Source organism: Macaca mulatta, chromosome 9 (genome assembly GCF_049350105.2).
Source record: "Macaca mulatta isolate MMU2019108-1 chromosome 9, T2T-MMU8v2.0, whole genome shotgun sequence".
Lineage (NCBI taxonomy): Eukaryota > Metazoa > Chordata > Mammalia > Primates > Cercopithecidae > Macaca > Macaca mulatta.
Window position 1 is genome coordinate 69401923 of NC_133414.1, and position 17932 is coordinate 69419854.

General features: G+C 44.5%; 1 protein-coding gene across 4 annotated transcripts in view; it reads right to left on the bottom strand.

The window, feature by feature from the left end:
• SH2D4B (SH2 domain containing 4B) overlaps nucleotides 1-17932 on the bottom strand; it is a 79004-nt gene that overhangs the window by 46352 nt on the left and 14720 nt on the right. For all 4 annotated transcript variants that reach the window (XM_077946453.1, XM_077946451.1, XM_077946452.1 and 1 more), the window contains exon 3: nucleotides 13035-13182. In XM_077946453.1, coding sequence (XP_077802579.1) covers nucleotides 13035-13182 — 148 coding nt within the window. The remainder of the gene's footprint in view (nucleotides 1-13034; nucleotides 13183-17932) is intronic.

Sequence of the window (17932 nt, forward strand, 5' to 3'; positions counted from 1 at the left end):
TGAGAGACAGTGACATTCAGTGACAGACAGGCAGGCAGGTTGCAGAAGGAAATTATATGCAGACTAGGGAGCCGGGTTTTTGGAATTCAGACAGGTGGGGCCCTGAGCCATTTGTCACACAAAGACTAAACCCATTCTCCTAAAGCCCAGCTCTAATCTTACCACTTTCTTCCTCAAAAGCCTTCAGTGGCTCCCACTGCACACAGAATAAAATACAAACACCTTGGCCTGCCAGGTAAGACCCTGAGAAGTGCCCTGCCTACTTTCCTTACTTTCTCAGCTCAGTGGGCTCCTTCCCCAGCACACACAAACACACACACACATCCCCCCACACATCATTCTGCACTGTAGCTCCACCACACTCCCACCAAGCTACAAGCCTGCCTCTGTGCAGCCGTGTTCACCAACTCAGACCAACCGGGTCAGCTCAGAGATCTCAGGCCCACCCTACTCCCCTGCCCAGACCGAAAAAGCTCAGTGTCCTACAGAATTCAGATGATCCAGTTACATCCTGCAGAAAAACTCCATGCTTCAAAGCAACATTAATTTGTAGTAATCCCTTGTGTGAATAGAACAATGTCCCTGAAAATTAATGAATAATCCTATAATATGGGGAAAGGCATCAGTAAAGATTTGAATTGTATGTGAATGTGAATGTATTTAAATTCTGCTCCGTGTGATCTTGGGCAACCTGAATTACCTTATCTACACCTTCTTTCCTTGCCTATAAAGTGGGGGCCTGACTGAGTTGCTCTGAGACGTACATGGGACAGTACATAGCAGGCTTGAAAAGCCCTGGCATGGGCTAGGTTTATTAAATATTGTCTGTTATTGTCGTGTTTGCTGTGAGATAAAGAGGCTGAAATGGCGCCTTTAGAAAGAGTCCGTCCCTGGGTGGAGGTGGGGAAGTGATGTGAGAGCGGAGGGGATGTGTGGAGTCACAGGCTCCTGTCAGAGAATGGAAAAAACAAGTACGAGTAGGAAAAGCCTCAGACCCCTGGGGAGGGAAAACAGGCAGCCGAGGTGCTGAAGGGAATCACACAGGCCTTTTGTGACTCGGCCTGCTGGAGCCATGGTCCCTTGGTGGAAGAATGGGCTTGGCACTCAAGATGAGGTAAGCAAAGTTCGACCACAGCTAAACTTGGGCCTAGAGATAGGGCTCTCTCAACCCTTATCTGAGGCTTCTGAGGTCGGCAGCCAACCACTCCTGTGGTCCTGAACCCTGCGAGCAATGCCTGATGGCTGCCAACAGTGACCCCCTGTGGCCTCCAGGAGCCACTGCAGGAGTTCCTTAAGACCAGAGCACTTCACACCCCTATGAATGTTGTAATGACCGAGCTTGGGGAACCATAAAGCCCCCAGAGATTCCTGAGCAATTCAAGAGGAAAGAGGACCCTAAGCAGGACACGAATCGGCCACATGGGAGCTCAGGCTAGCATTATTCCAAGTTATAATACCAAAAATATGTGCCACCTAGAATTTAAGGAGCACTTCAAGCCAGCTATGTCCAAGGAGAAACTGCACGATGTCCCATTCCCATGAAGGGATAGAGAAAGCCTTTCGTCTGTCTTCTCCTTCAGCTGTCCTCCCAGCCCAAAATTCTACTGTGCCCACTCCACTCCCAGTCCAGACTCTACCCCTATAAGCCCCTTCCAGCTCTACCTGTCTCAAGCCTACAGCAGTTTAGTATCACTGACCCCGACTCTGGTGCACACTCTTAAGAGGAAAGGGAATGGAACCCACATCACTGGACCCCAAGCTGGGCCTGAACCCACATTTCCCACTCCGCTCTGTCAACAACCTGGCAAGAAGCGAGACAACCAGTGTGCAGATTGTTGGTTAAAGGCCACAACCAGAATGACACAGGTCAAGGAGGCAGAGGTGAACACAAGTCCCTCTAATGACTCCAAAATCCTGCTTAATCTAACCTAGTATCCTATCCAAAATCCTCCAAAATCTAACCTAGTAACTGCAGCAATGACAAATGTCCAGTTTTTACAAATAATATCATTTCTCAAGTCAGGCTGGCTCATCTCTAAATCTCTGGGCAACTAGATGTTATCTAACTCCACACTCCTACAAGTTCACAGTTGAAAAACTATGAAATGAATTTCTCTGCCTGATGTATTCAGAGTCTCAGAAGCCAGAGCTCTGCTGAATAACTGACTGAATTCTCTGTTGAACTGAATAACTAACGGTATTCAAGTGATACTAAATGGGATAATTTCCTTTTTTTCTAACTTGGAGAATTTAATTTGGGTGTTTTATCAAAAACTGCTGCTCCCCCATAGATTAATGGCCCACTATATCTTTCATATTAAATTAATTGAGTGCAGAATGGTTTTGTTGGATTTGAATGACAGGCTCTGGAGTTTAACTCATCATTCTTTCAGAAAGGCTAAGATGAGGAACTAAAACCACGGGGCCTGAATGATCACATCTTCTTTGTTTTTCAGAGGCTTTCCCATTTTCAGTTGCCACACAGAACCTTAATGCGCAATCAAGCAGCTCCTGGGCCAGACGATTTCCATTCTCCATCCCTAATGGGAAACCAGCCCCGCTCTTAACTTTCCATCCCATTGTGTAGCTAAAACAGAAGAGCACTTCATGAACACAGATGTTTACAACTTAGAAAGCACCGTTACTTCCTCTCTCTCATTTCACCCTCCCAAAAGTCCTCAGCTCAACATAATTAACCCCATTTTACAAATGAGGAAACTGAGCAACGGAGCAAGAGTTTGCTCAAGGTCACACTAGTAAGTGGGCAGAGCTAGGACAGGACTCCCAGTCCAGTGCTCCTTCCCACACACTGCAGTAGCCTCTGGTGACCGCTTTGTAATGGTTCATGATTTTTTGTCAGTATAAACCTTTGCTCTGCCTCCTCTTTCCATCTGCCTCTTCTTTTGTCCTGAATTTAAATGAATGAATTCTTTTTTAACTTTCTCATCTTATCTTTCTAGCCTCATTTTTCATCACTGGAACCCCAGGCTGCCACCACACTGCAACACGTACCATGACCTATGCACACAATGACCTTGCTTTGCTCTGCTATGACACCCTGTCCCACCTTCTTCGCCCACCCATTTTCCCTGAACCAAATGCCATTTCCTCTGCAGAGCCTTTCCAAATGCTCTCCCTTCAGAAAGGGATTCACTCTCTCCCCATATATTTTATTTTATTTTATTTATTTTTGAGATGGAGTCTCGCTCTGTTGCCCAGGTTGGGGTACGATGGCACAATCTCAGCTCACCACAACCTCCACCTCCCGGGCTCAAGCAATTCTCCTGCCTCAGCCTCCCGAGTAGCTGGGATTGCAAGTGCACACAGCCACGCCTGGCTAATTTTTGTATTTTTAGTACAGATGGAGTTTCACCATGTTGGCCAGGCTGGTCTCGAACTCCTGACCTCAGGTGATCTGCCTGCCTCAACCTCCCAAAGTCGTGGCATTACAGGGATGAGTCATTGTGCCCAGCCTCCCCATGTATTTTATACAAACCTATGTTGGCACATCTACCTATTGAACTGTAACTCAGGCATGTAAGCCTCTTCTTCCAGGCTGAGATTTTTGAGGGGAGGAAATATGTCTAACACAATGGTTGGCATACAGTAGGAGCTCAACTGATGTACAGTTGTCCCTCGGCATCCTCAGGGGATTGGTTCAAGGAAACCCCTCCTCCATTCCCCATCTCTCATGAATACCAAAATCTGCGAATGCTTGAGCCCCTTTTATAAAATGGTGTAGTGTTTGCCTATAGCCTAGGCACACCCTCCCATATACTTTAAATCAGCTCTGGATTACTTATCATACTTAATACAATATGAATGCTATGTAAATAGTTTCTATGCTGTATTTTTGTTTTTGTTTTTATTGTCATGTTGTTATTGTTGGTTTTTTCCAAATATTTGCTGTCAAAGGTTGAGTGAATCTGCAGATGCAGAACCCAAGGATACCCAAGGCCAAGCATATACTTTTGCTCCTCAGTCTTACTGGGTGCAAATGACAAGCATATCCCCCAAGCGGCAGGAGGAAGCATTGCAGGGAAACGTTCAGTGAGTAAGATCAATGTTGAGCTACCACCAGCACTGAGCTTCAGTAAAGATAGAGCCTCCATCTGCCTTTATTCTGTCATTTCAAACAAACTTGTTATAGAATGTAATGTCTGCTTAGTGTTCCCGCAACCTCAGCCACCCCTCGGCAGTCCTGGGAATGCCCAGCAGTATGTTTAAGAGACTCCACAGGACGGAACCCATGAAGAACTTCCTGTGCATGGACCACCGGAGGCCTGTGAGGCCGATGACCAAAGACATCCCTCCTACAGGCTGCTTTTCGAGATACCTAACCTGCAGGCCAGAACACTAGGCCAAAAGTAAGGAAAAAGAAAAGCCTTCATTTGTGCCTGATGCCCCGACCTCTCTACTGAGTCTGAGCCTGAGTTTCCTTATCAATACAATAGGAATGCCAATGCTCTGCTGTGAGGCTGTTCCCGGCTCATGAGAATGAATGTCCTAAGGCTTTGTGAACTCTCAGGGTTTGGGGCATTCAGATGAATTTAGTGAGGGCACAGTTTTTAGCAATATTTGGCAATTCTTAAAACAACTCCAACCTACGTGTGAATGGGCATGAAACAGTTCAACAGCAGCTGCCCAGCCGTTATCAATAAGCAAGGGGAACATTCTCTCCTGAGCATATGCCCCTGAGGCATCGCCTAGGAGCCTGCCCCAGATAAAAAATGAGCTTTGACCACAATGTTGCACTTGTATAATTTTAACTCCGAAAGGAAGAAGTAACAGTGAAACAGGTCCCAAGGCTGGAAGTAGTCAACAGAGAAAAGGAGGCATGGTCCTGAATACAAACAGACCCCACCCACATTTCCGCTCCCCCGCCCAAGGGCACGCCAATACCCAAGTAACAAGGAATTGAGACTTAAAAGCAAAATCCCACTGTAATTTCAACTGCATACACATGCTTTCCATAGTGTGATTCCATTCTTGTTCCAAATAGAGGGAACCAATCATTTTCCACCTCCCACAAACCAACGACAGTACTACTCCCTGAACACGCTATTAAGCAGAAATTGAAGAACTGGGTGGACTCGCCACTCTGGTGCTCCAGGAGGAGAGGACAGAGGAGTCTGGCCCCCGCTTACACTGCTGGGGTGGGCCTGAGATTTGGCTCTATGTGGATAGCACAATCTCTTAGGCTTTCATAGATTCAAAGAGCTTCTGAATGCAGCACTCAGGTAGGAAGGGAACTGTCCTTAATAGAAAAAAAATTCTCAAGCTAAAGGCAGCCACTAGGCCAGGGCAATAGTATTGAAAATATATTACACACAGCCCAAAGGGTTTCACAGAGGGGTCCCTGAAGCCACAGGATGTGGGGAGGATTCAGGGGGCCAGGGACCATGGGCCCCTCACTCTCCTCACCTGAGCCAGCTGCTCACACCTTCTTTACCCGATGGGCTTCAGCATAAACATGTGTGAAAACAGCAGCCATAAGGGAGTTTGGAGAGCAAAGACAGCCCAGTTTTCAAGCTCTTTTGTAAATACAACAGTAAGTCCCTAGGAGAGAGAAACAGAAGGCCTGGTTGAGAGATGAAGTTTGCACTGCACTGTGCTGGCATTGCTACTCTGAGACATCTGCATACAGGATAATCTCTGCTCTGGGCCTGGGCACACAGCCTTCTGTCTGCCAGGGCCCAAGAGACCTAGGAAAATCTGATTGAGGACATCAATGCTGAGAAGCAAAAGGAACACTGGTGTCTTAAAATTTGCAACTGCCTCATGGTGCAAAAATTGTACAAAATAAAAATTAAATTTTAAATTTTAATTTTTTTTTTAGATTCTGTTTGGTTTATTCCTTTTCCAGCATTTGATTACATGCTAGGTCACTTGGAATAAAAAAAGATTCAACACAAAATTAAATACTTTCCACCCATCCACCTTCCCAACTGCCCAGTTATGGCCCCAAATTTGTCCCAGAAGTTCTGGGTGTTTTAGGACTGGCACCAAATTAATTACATGTCAACTTAAAAAGGTATCAATGGAAAAGGTGAATTAAGGACCTCTGAAAATCCTCTCCGCCATAAAACAATGAAAACACTGGAAAATCCTCAGAACCAACTTTCTCAGATTGTTAGAAATTAACCAAAGGCTTACAGGAATTCAAGAAGCATTTATTCAAGAGAAAAAGGTTCATAACAAGTGAAGAGACTAAATCTGTAATCAAAAAAATTTCCCACAAAGAAACCCAAGGCCTAAGATGTCTTCACTAGTGAGTTATACTAAATGTTTCAAGGAAAATTAATTCCTCTTTACAAGTTCATCATGAGAAATAGAAGAGGAATGAACACTTTCCAACTTGTGCTTTCCAACTTGTGCTTTCCAGCTTGTGCTAGTATTACCCTGATACCACAACCAGACAAAAACATCAAAGAAAATAAAACTGCAGACCAATATCCCTTATGAATACAGATGCAAAAATCCTCAACAAAATAGTAGCAAATGGAATCTAGCAACATATAAACAGGATTATACGCTATAAAGAAGTGGGATTTATCCCAGGAATGTGAGACTAGCTCAGTATATGAAACTCAGCCATGGCATGCACCATGTTAATAAAATAAAGAACAAAAAACATGATCATCTCAACAGATGCAGAACAAGCATTTGACAAAATCCAACACCTTTCATCATGAAAACACCCAACAATCTAAGAAAGCATGGAACTCCTTCAACCCAAGGTTCTGTATGAAAACCCACAGCTAACATCATATGAAATGGTGGCTAACATCTGTAATCCCAGAACTTTGGGAGGTCAAGGTGGACAGACTTCTTGAGCTCAGGTGGTTAAGACCAGCCTGGGCAACATGGCAAAACCTCATCACTAAAAAAATATAAAAATTAGCCAGATGTGGTGGTGTGCATCTATAGTTCCAGCTGCTCAGGAGACTGAGGTAGGAGGATCACTTGAGCCCAGGCAGTTGAGGCTGCACTAAGCTAAGATAATGCCACTGCACTCCAGCCTGAGTGACAAAGTGAGATCTTGTCTCAAAAAAACAAAACAAAACAGAGGCCGGGCACAGTGGCTCAAGCCTGTAATCCCAGCACTTTGGGAGGCCGAGACGGGTGGATCACGAGGTCAGGAGATCGAGACCATCCTGGCTAACACGGTGAAACCCCGTCTCTACTAAAAAAATACAAAAAAATAGCCGGGCGAGGTGGTGGGCGCCTGTAGTCCCAGCTACTCGGGAGGCTGAGGCAGGAGAATGGCGTGAACCCGGGAGGCGGAGCTTGCAGTGAGCTGAGATCCGGCCACTGCACTCCAGCCTGGGCGACAGAGCGAGACTCCGTCTCAAAAAAAAAAAAAAAAAAAAAAACAGTGAAAGACTAAAAATTTACTTCTAACATCAGAAACAAGAGAGGGATGCCTTTTGCCACTTCCATTCAACATAGTATTGGAAGTTCTAGCCAGAGCAATTAGGTAAGAAAACAAAATAAAAGGAATCCAGACTGGAAAGGAAGAACTATCTCTATCTGCACATGAAATTATCCTGTATGTAGAAAATCATAAGGAACACAAAAATATACATTCCAGCTAATAAACAAGGTTAGTAAGGTTACAGGATACAAGATCAATATACAAAAGTCAATTGCATTTCTGTGCACTAGCAATAAATAACCCAAAAATGAAACTAAGAAAACTATTCTATTTACAATAGCATCAGAAGGAATATGCAATTAGGAATAAACTTAGCAAAACAAAGGCAAGGCTTCTACACCAAAAACCATAAAATATTATTGAAAACGATTTTTACACCGGGCGTGGTGGCTCACGCCTGTAATCCCAGCACTTTGGGAGGCTGAGGTGGGCGGATCATGAGGTCAGGAGATTGAGACCATCCTGGCTAACACAGTGAAACCCAGTCTCTATTAAAAATGCAAAAAAATTAACTGGACGTGGTGGTGGATGCCTGTAGTCCCAGCTACTCGGGAGGCTGAAGCAGGAGAATGGCGTGAACCCGGGAGGCAGACCTTGCAGTGAGCCGAGATTGCAGCACTGGACTCCAGCCTGCGCAACAAAGCGAGAGTCGGTCTCAAAATAAATAAATAAATAAATAAATAAATAAATTTTTAAAGACTTGGATAAATGGAAAGACATTCTGTGATCATGAATTGGAAGACTGCATATTGTTAAGATGGCAATATTCTCCAAATTGGTCTACAGATTTAATGTAATCACTATCAAAATTCCAGCTACCTTTATTGCAACAATTGACAAGCTGATTCTAAAATGGAAATGGAAATACAAAGGACTCAGAATAACCAAAATAATCGTGAAAAAGAAGAACAAACACGGAGGTCCAATACTGCCCAATTTCAAAATGTACAACAAAGCTACAGTAATCAAGACTATGTCATACTGGCATAAGAAACAGACATATAAATCAATGGAACAGAATTGAGAGTACAGAAACAGGCCAGGCACGGTGGCTGACGCCTGTAATGCCAGCACTTAGGGAGGCCAAGGCAGGCAGATTGCTTGAGCTCAGGAGTTCGAGACCAGACTAGGCAACATGGCAAGACCCTGTCTGTAATAAAAATACGAAAAAAAAAACAAACCCAGGCATGGTGGTGCATGCCTGTGGTCCAGCTACTCAGGAGGCTGAAGTGGGAGTGAAAGGAGCTGGGCACATTCCTCAGCCCCGGGCTAAAAACTCCCTGAGCCTAGCACAAACACATCCCATCCTCCCATCCCACCACCATATATCTCTCAAACTCCCTGAGCCCAGTACAAACACCACCTGGAAAGTCTCCGATAAGGGGACAGCCGTTCAAGGTTACTGAAAGCGCAGGAGCCAAAAGAATTTCTTTGTTCCCCTGCAACTTTCGGGCTATAAAAAGCAAACGCTCGCATTGTTCGGGGCCCTCTTGTATACTGTGTAAAGGAGGGACCAGGTTCGAACTTGTAGTAAAGATCCTTGCCGCTTGGCTTTGACTCTGGACTCTGGTGGTCTTCTTTGGGGAACAAACAGTCTGGGCATAACAGGAGGATAGACATTTGAGCCCATGGGGCAGAGGTTGCAGTGAGCTGAGATCACACCACTGTACTCCAGCCTCGGTGACAGAGTGAGACCCTGTCTCAAAAAAAAAAAAAAAAAAAAAGAGAGCGAGAGAGTACAGAAACAGACATATTTTTGGTGAATTGATTTTCAACAAGAGTTCCAATACCATCCAATGGAGAAAGAATAGTCTGTCCAACAGATGGTGCTTGGACAACTTGGATGGCCATATGAAAAAAAATTAAGTAGGAAACCTACCTCACATAAAAATTAACTCAGAATGGATCAAAGACCTAAATGTAAGGGCTAGAACTATAAATCTCTTAGAACAAAGAGAGGTGCAAGCCAGTGTGACCTTCCTTGGATTAGGCAATAGTTTCCTAGATAAGACACAAATCATAAACAACCAAAAAAATGGATAAATTGAACTTCATCAAAATTAAAAATTTTTGTGCTTCAAAGGACTATCAAGAAAGTGAAAAGACAGCCCAAAGAATAGGAGAAAATATTTATAAACCATATCTCTGACAAGAAATTAATATCCAAAATATACAATGAACTCTTGCAACTCAACAACAAAAATTCAAAAATGGGTAAAGAATTGGAATAGACATTTCTCCAAAGATGATATATAAACAGCCATAAAGCACATTTTTTAAATGTTCAACATCATTAGTCATTAGGGAAATGCAAATAAAAACCACAATGAGATGTCACTTCACACACACTAGAAAGGCTTTCATAATAAAAAATACAAAAGATTACAAGGGTTGTCAAGGATGCCGAGGAATTAGATCCCTCATACATTGCTGGTAAGGACATAAAATGGTGCAGTCACTTTGGAAAACAGTGTGGCAGTTAAGAGGTGAGACCTTTAAGAGATGATTGGATCATGAGGACTCTGCCTTCAAGAATGGATTAATCCTTTCATGGATTAATGTATTAATGGGTTATCATGGGAGTTGGTTAGCTATCAAGAGAGCAGGCCTATATAAAAGCCGGTTTGGGCCAGGCATGGTGGCTTACACCTGTAATCCCAACATTTTAGGGAGGCCGAGGCAGGTGGATCACCTGAGGTCAGGAGTTCCAGACCAGCCTGACCAACATGATGAAACCCTGTCTCCACTAAAATTACATAAATTAGCCAGGTGTGGTGGCACCCACCTGTAATCCCAGCTACTAGGGAGGCTGAGGCAGGAGAATCGCTTGAGCCTGGGAGAGAGAGGTTGCAGTGAGTTGAGATCACGCCACTGCACTCCAGTCTGGGCAACGAGCAAGACCCCGACTCGGAAAAAAAAAAAAAGCCAGTTTGGCTGTTAGTGTACCTTCCATCTCCATGTGATGCCCTCCACTGCCTCAGGACTCTGAAGAGTCGCCACTAGCAGGAAGGCCCTTACCAGATGCAGCCCCTCAACCTCGGACTTCCCAGCCTCCAGAACCATAAGAAATAAATTTATTTTCTTTGTAAGTCACTCAGTCTCAGATACTCAGTTATAGAAATAGAAGACTAAGATACCATATGACCCAGAAATTCCACTCCTAGGCATATAGGTAATACTCAAGAGAATTGAAAATATATGTTCACACAAAAACTTGTACACAAATGTTCATAGCAACATTATTCAAAATAGCCAAAAAGTGAAAACCACCCAAATGTTCAACTGTTAAGTGGATGAACAACAATGTGGTATATGCGTACATTAGAATATTATTAACCATGAAACGGAAGGAATGATATCTGCTACAACATGAATGGACCTTGAAAACATTGCACTAAGGGAAGTCAGACATCAAAAGCTACATAATGTATGATGCTATTTATATAAAATGTCCATCATAGGCAAATCTAGAGACAGAAATTGATGAGTAACTTCCAGGGATATGGTGGGGGGAGGAGTAACTGCTAATCGATATAGAGTTTCTTTTTGAAGTGATAGAAATATTCTGGAATTAGATAGTGGCAATGATTGCACAACTTTTTGACTATACTAAAAACCACTAGTATACTCTTGTACACTTTAAAAGGCTAAATTTTATGGCATGTAAGTTGTATCTCCATTTTCAAGTCTATTTAATGAATCTGGCATAAGATAGGACCAGAAGGCTGGCCAGTAGAAGACACCTCACATCTCTGCTCTCCCCGTATGGCCCCAGTTGCAATCATCACTCAAGAGTACCATCACAACAGCCTCCTTGCTCTCTTCCCAAAACCCTGCCAGATCATGTCACTCGCCTTTGGGAGTTTCCCACTGTCCACGTGTATTAATCATGCCTTTTCATTTTCTGTATTTTCTGATTTTTTGACATCTGAGGCCTTTCTGATTCTGGAGAGATTGCCCCTCCCAGGAATAGCCAATTCCTAGGGACAGTAAAGGGCTTGCCTGCAAGTGCACCTTCATATGCAAACCATTCAATCGGAAGCCCATCCCACAACTACCTCCCTTGTTGGGCTTTCACACTCTGAGCCACTGTCTCCCTGCCTTAATCACCCCACAGCCAGGTGATGCAAAACTAGAGATAGCCCCTACACCCAAGAGCTCACTTTAGTTATTTACACTGGCCAATCCTAAGCCTGCCTAGCCTGCCTCCCCTTCCCCTTCCCCAGGAAATCACAGTAAACACTCTTGCCCATGTTTTTGCCCATGTTTTCCCCCACTCCCTCTGCCTCCTGACCCACCCTGGCGCTTCCCCATGTGGCCCTGCATGGCCTGCCGTGTCTCCTGTCTCTAGGGACCTGTGAGTAAAAACATCTTCCTTTACAAGCCTCATTTCTGGGCCTGCATACCCAAATAAAACAAATCCCAGGCACATAAGCACCGCCCTCTAAACTTAGCTCCACCTCCCCTTTCCCACCTAGCTTCTCACCAACCTGACACTCCCCAAACTCTCACCACCCCACACTTCCTAGGCATGACATGTTCCTTTGTCACCAAGCCTTTGCCCATGCTGGAGCCTCCACCTAAGTCCCCTTCCCAGTCTTTTTGCTTATTCCTGTGTCACCAGCAAGCCTCACTTCATGACACCCCTTCTGGAGACCCACTAGGACAACCACGTTGTATGTGCCACGTCCTCCCTCCAAGCCCTTAGTCTATGTATCTGTCTGCTGCTCTTCTTGATGAGTTTCTACAGGATGAGGACTGTGATTCCTCATCCCTGGATCCCCAGGGCTTAGCACAGAGCCAGGAAATTATTGGCAACTCAGTAAAGGTAGAATATGAGACAAGGTCACATCCTGTTACCCAGGCTGCAGTGCTGTGGCACAATCATGGCTCACCACAGCCTCAACCTCCTGGGCTCAAGCAATCCTCCCACCTCAGCCTCCCGAGTAGCCAGAACTACAGGTGCATGCCACCACCATGCCTAGCTAATACTTTTTATTTTTTTGTAGTGACAGGGTCTCATATTGCCCAGGCTAGGCTTTTATTTTTTTAATACAAGAAATATCCCTGGCCAGGCGCGGTGGCTCACGCCTGTAATCCCAATACTTTGGGAGGCCAAGGTGGGTGGATCACCTGAGGTCAGGAGTTTGAGATCAGCCTGGTCACCAGTAGAGACTGGTGAAACCCCGTCTCTGCTAAAAATACGAAAATTAGCTGGGCATGGTGGCGGGCACCTGGAATCCCAGCTACTCGGGAGGCTGAGGCAGGGGAATCACTTGAACCTGGGAGGCGGAACGTGCAGTGAGCCAAGATCTCACCATTGCACTCCAGCCTGGGTGACAGGGCAAGACTCTGTCTCAAAAAAGAACAGCAACAACAACAAAAGAAATATCCCGAACAGGCAGGTAAGCTCTTCAAGGATGAAGCCTAACTTACCCTCTAAATTCTTAGCAGGACTGAGCACACAGACGGGCCCCAGTAAAGGCTGATGGGGTGGCTGAGTGAACAGAAATGACGACTGAGCAAATCAGCAGTGGGAGGAGGTAGGTGGGGAGGCACAACTGGTCTCCCTGCCTGAGGCACAAGCTCTACTCACACTGTTCTTCCCACTCTCGCTCCTCTTTCTCACTGGCTTGGCAATGCAGCTGAGCCCGCTTCAGGGTCCAGTAGAGCTCCTTTGCCCTCTGCTCTTCCTGGAGGCGAATCTGCTCTTCTCCTCGCTTCCTCTCCTCTTCCTCTTTCCTCTGAAATGTCATGGGGACAGAACAACACGAGATGACCACAACATTTCAGAAAAACAAGAAAGAAATACCTCTGGGATTCTGCAGTGGGTGGGGCTGAGAGTGCAGCAGTGGCCTCTCCAGCCTCAGTCCCTACATGTATGAAATTGAAATTACCCAGTAGTCCCATAGACAGTTGTTTTGGACAAACACATAAATTGTCCCTTCTGGTCTTAAAGCTTGAAATTTCTATTTGTTTTATTTGAATTGCTTCCTCAGGAAAGGATCCCTCAGGCCTCCCAAAAAGTATCAAATTACTGAAACTCACCAGATCACCACAACCAGACTATGAGACGCCTGACCCCTCAATGAGATGATTGCTTCCTAGCTCCTCCCTAGTTCCTGTTTTTGTACACATTGTTACATTTCTTACCTGCTACATAAACCCCTAGTTTTAGTCAGTTAGGGAGATAGAGATGGATTTGAGGCTGAGCTCCCATCTCCTGTGCTGCAGCACCTGATTAAAGCCTTCCTCCTGGGCAATACTCATCATCTAGGTGATTGACTTTCTGTGCCGCAAGCAGCAAGACCTGGATGGAACCCTGGTGTTTTAGTAATAAAGTGGTGGTGATCATGCCACCTAACTGACAAGGTGGTGGTGATCATGCCACCTAACTGACAAGGTGGTGGTGAGGAGAAAATGGGTGGAAACAGGTGGAATGCCACAGAATACTACACAGCCATAAAACAGAATGAAGTCACGTCCTCTGCAGTAACATAGATGCATCTGGAGGCCGTTACAGTAAGTGAAAGAACACAGAAACAGAAAACCAAACACTGCATGTTCTCACTTATAAGTGGAAGCTAAACACTGGGTACTCATGGACATAAAGATGGGAATGACAGACACTGGGTATTACTGTAAGTGGGAGACAGGGAGAAGGGGAATGACTGAAAAAGTGTCTATTGGGTACTATGCTCACTACCTGGGTCATGGGTTCAATCATAACCCATATTTCAGCATCATACAACATACCGTTGTAACAAACCTGCACATGCACCTCTGGAATCTAAAATAAAAGTTAAAAAAGAAAAAAAAAAGGCTGAGCACAGTGGCTCACACCTGTAATCCCAGGACTTTGGGAGGCCGAGGCGGGCGGATCACCTGAGGTCAGGAGTTCAAGACCAGCCTGACCAACATGGAGAAACCCCATCTCTACTAAAAATACAAAATTAGCCAGGCGTAGTGGCGCTTGCTTGTAATTCCAGCTACTAGGGAGGCTGAGGTAGGAGAATCACTTGAACCCGGGAGGAGGAGGTTGCAGTGAGCTGAGATCGTGCCATTGAACTCCAGCCTGGGCAACGAGAGCAAAATTCCGTCTCAAAAAACCAAACAAACAAACAAAAAACAAACAAAAAAACAAGACCCAGTTAACTCAGGAAGCACAAGAATGGCTTGAACCCAGGAGGCAGAGGTTGCAGTGAGCCGAAATGGTGCCACTGCACTCCAGCCTGGGAAGGAAGGAAGGAAGGAAAGGACGGAAAGGACAGAAAGGACGGAAAGGAAGGAAGGAAGGAAGAAAGGAAAGAAAGGAAGGAAGGAAGGAAGAAGGAAAGAAGGAATGAAAGGAAAGAAAGAAATGTGGAACAATGTGTTAACTCCACATCTTACTGCAGAGGTAAGAGGACTCTGTGCCAGCCTGGCTGGGTGCGGGGGCTCACGCCTGTAACCCCAGCACTTTGGGAGGCCAAGGTGGGCGGATCACCTGAGGTCAGGAGTTTGAGATCAGCCTGGCCAACATGGTGAAACCCCGTCTCTACTAAGAAATACAAAAATACAAAAAATACAAAAATACAAAAATTAGCCGGGCATGGTGGCGTGCACCTGCAATCTGAGCCACTCAGGAGGCTGAGGCAGGAGAATTGCTTGAACCCGAGAGGTGGAGGTTGCAGTGAGCTGAGATCGCACCATTGCACTCCAGCCTGGGTGACAGTGCGAGACTCCATCTTGTAAAAAAAAAAAAAAAAGAAAGAAAAAAGAAAGAAAGAAAAAGAGGACTCCGTGCCATCCTTAGGTGTACTTTCATTTTGGAGGAAGAGGGAGGAAGGACACAGTGAGGGGCGCCTGGTCTCTTCCTGAAAGCCCGTGAAGCAGAGTATGATTATGTCTTAACCTTAAGTCTGGATAAAGTATCTTAAAGGGAGAGTAGATTTGAGGGCCCTAAATCTCCCATTTCTGTCCCACTCCTGAGCTCTAAAAAGGTTGTGTCTGTGTGTATTTTCTTCTACCTTTGTTTACATCAAAGTAATATGTATGTGCTAAATGTGCATTATGGACCACAGGCTGCTAATGAAAATCAGCAGTCTCTAAATAACTTCACCAGAACCCAATCCAACCAACCTTAAACCAATGCTGGAGGCCACCATTTTCAACTATGTTAGCTGTTCCTTTGTTGGGCTATGTCCATATGTCTGATTAATGCTGCTAACCCTTGATTTATCAATTTATCAATCTAGATGTTAAATCTTGCCTTTCTTTTTTGGCACATGCATATTTAGCACTTACATTTCCCACAGGTGAACACCCATACTCCATACTTTTTCTCTCCTCAGCCTCACAATAAATTTGCCTCATAATTTGTGGTTAAATCAATAATCAGCATCAAAATAGTTTGCTGCAAAGCCAAATAGCATGCTGTTTTCATCAATTCCAAAAAGTACATTTTTTTTAACTTTGTAACATCTCTGAAATTTGGATGTGTTTTACAAGTTACAGCTTGCTTTTTAATAAGCAACAATTTTTTCCTCTTAAATAATTATATGTTTTGCTATTAATGGTAACTTAAATTCAGTAAAATATGCTAGGTATGGAAGCCTTTTCTTTCCAGTCCTTTTTTCTGGTTTTTCCTGGGTTAATACATCTCGAAGCTGAATATTGAATTTTCCCAAATTTTTCCCAGATATAGTAAGTCATTCTCTGTGTTTAACCAAGTGCTTTTTCTTATAACAGACAATACAAAAGTTATTTTTCCAAGGGACACGCCACCCTGGGTGCCATCTTTTTTTCTCCCATCTGCACTGGTTACCACCTAAGCCTCCTCTCCATCCACCCACCACCGACACACCTCTCAACCTTCCTTGAGTTGGAGCCCCTGCTTCTTTCTTGAACACTCCGCCATTTTGCAGCAACATTTAGCACTTCTCAGCTAAGAATGCATAGAGACACTTTCTGAGTCTTGTCTGAAAATGTCTATATGCCACATTTACATGTAACTGCCAATTTAGCTGAGCACAGAATTTGATTAAAAATAATTTTCCTGCGGAATTTTAAAGACTTCTTTGTCTTCTATCATCCAGAACTACCACTCTGATTCTCATTCTTCTGCACAAGGCATTTATTTTTCTCTCTGGAAGCCCCTGGGGTCTCTTTAACACCGATGTTCTGAACTTTTTAATATGATGTGCCTTGGTGTGGATTTTCTTGCACTGATTGTGTTGGACACTTGGGGGTACTTTCAGTCTGTAGCTTCTTATCTTTCCAGTCTAATTCATCTTTGCTTAGGATTTCTTTGATAATTTCTTCTCTTCTCATTTCTTGTTTTTCCTTATAGAGCTCCTATTTGTCAAATAATGGTCTTCTTGAGTTGATCTTCTAACTGCCTTACGTTTTCCTCTCTTGCTTTCCATCTGTTGTCTTTTTTTTACTTCTTCTTCTTCTTTTTTTGAGATGGAGTCTCACTGTCACCCAGGCTGGAGTGCAGTGGCACAATTTTGGCTCACTGTAACCTCCACCTCCCAGGTTCAAGCAATTCTCATGCCTTAACCTCCCAAGTAGCTGGAATTATAGGCACATGCCACCACACCTGGCTAATTTTTGTATTTTTAGGGAGATGGGGTTTCACCACATTGGCCAGGCTGGTCTCAAACTCCCGAACTCAGATGATCCGCCCACCTCAGCCTCCTAAAGTGCTGGGATTATAGGCGTGAGCCACTGTGTCCAGCTCCATCTGCTGTCTTTTTTGTTCTACTTCCTGGTTGATTTCATTGACCTTATCTTCCAAACCTTCTACTGAGTTTTTTATTTCAGCTATCACATGTGTAATTTCCAAGCTCTTATTCTTATTCTTAGGTTGTTCTTTTCTCTTCATTGCATCTTGCACTTGTTTTATGAATGCAGTAACTCATTTCTCTGAGGATTTTAGAGCTTTTTCTTCCCACGTACTCTGATTTAGGTCTGTTTCCTCTGTGTGCGCGTGTGGTTAAGTTTGTTTGATTTGGTGCCTGTCATACATGTGAAAGGTTTTCCCCAGCTGTCTGATGTTCCCTGACTATTCATATTCAAGAGAGAAGTAAATATCTGAATAGGAAACTCAGAGAGCATGCTCCAGGCTTCATTGAGAGGAGGACTTTGCTCTAGGGCAATCGTAGGAGGAACCAGCCATGTTGCAGGACTCTCAGATGCAAGTATCTAGAGGCCCTTTCTCTGAGATTATTCAGTGTCTTCTCCTCTGTCCTTCCTGGGTGGTATCATCCGCAGCATTCCAGGAATTGGAGGGGAAAAGACTGCAGGCAGGACTGCCCGCAGCAAGCAGGGCTCCTGGCCTAAGCCCCATGCTTCACAGAAACCCATGCTTTAAAGCACCTTCCTGTAAATTTCCTCCTCAAGTCTCCCCTCAGGACTGGCCAGAAATAGTCAGACCCCCAGGGTGTCCAGCTAAGGTGCCCTAGGCCCAGAATAGATTCTACATGAGCCTGACTCCCTGTTTCTTTCCTT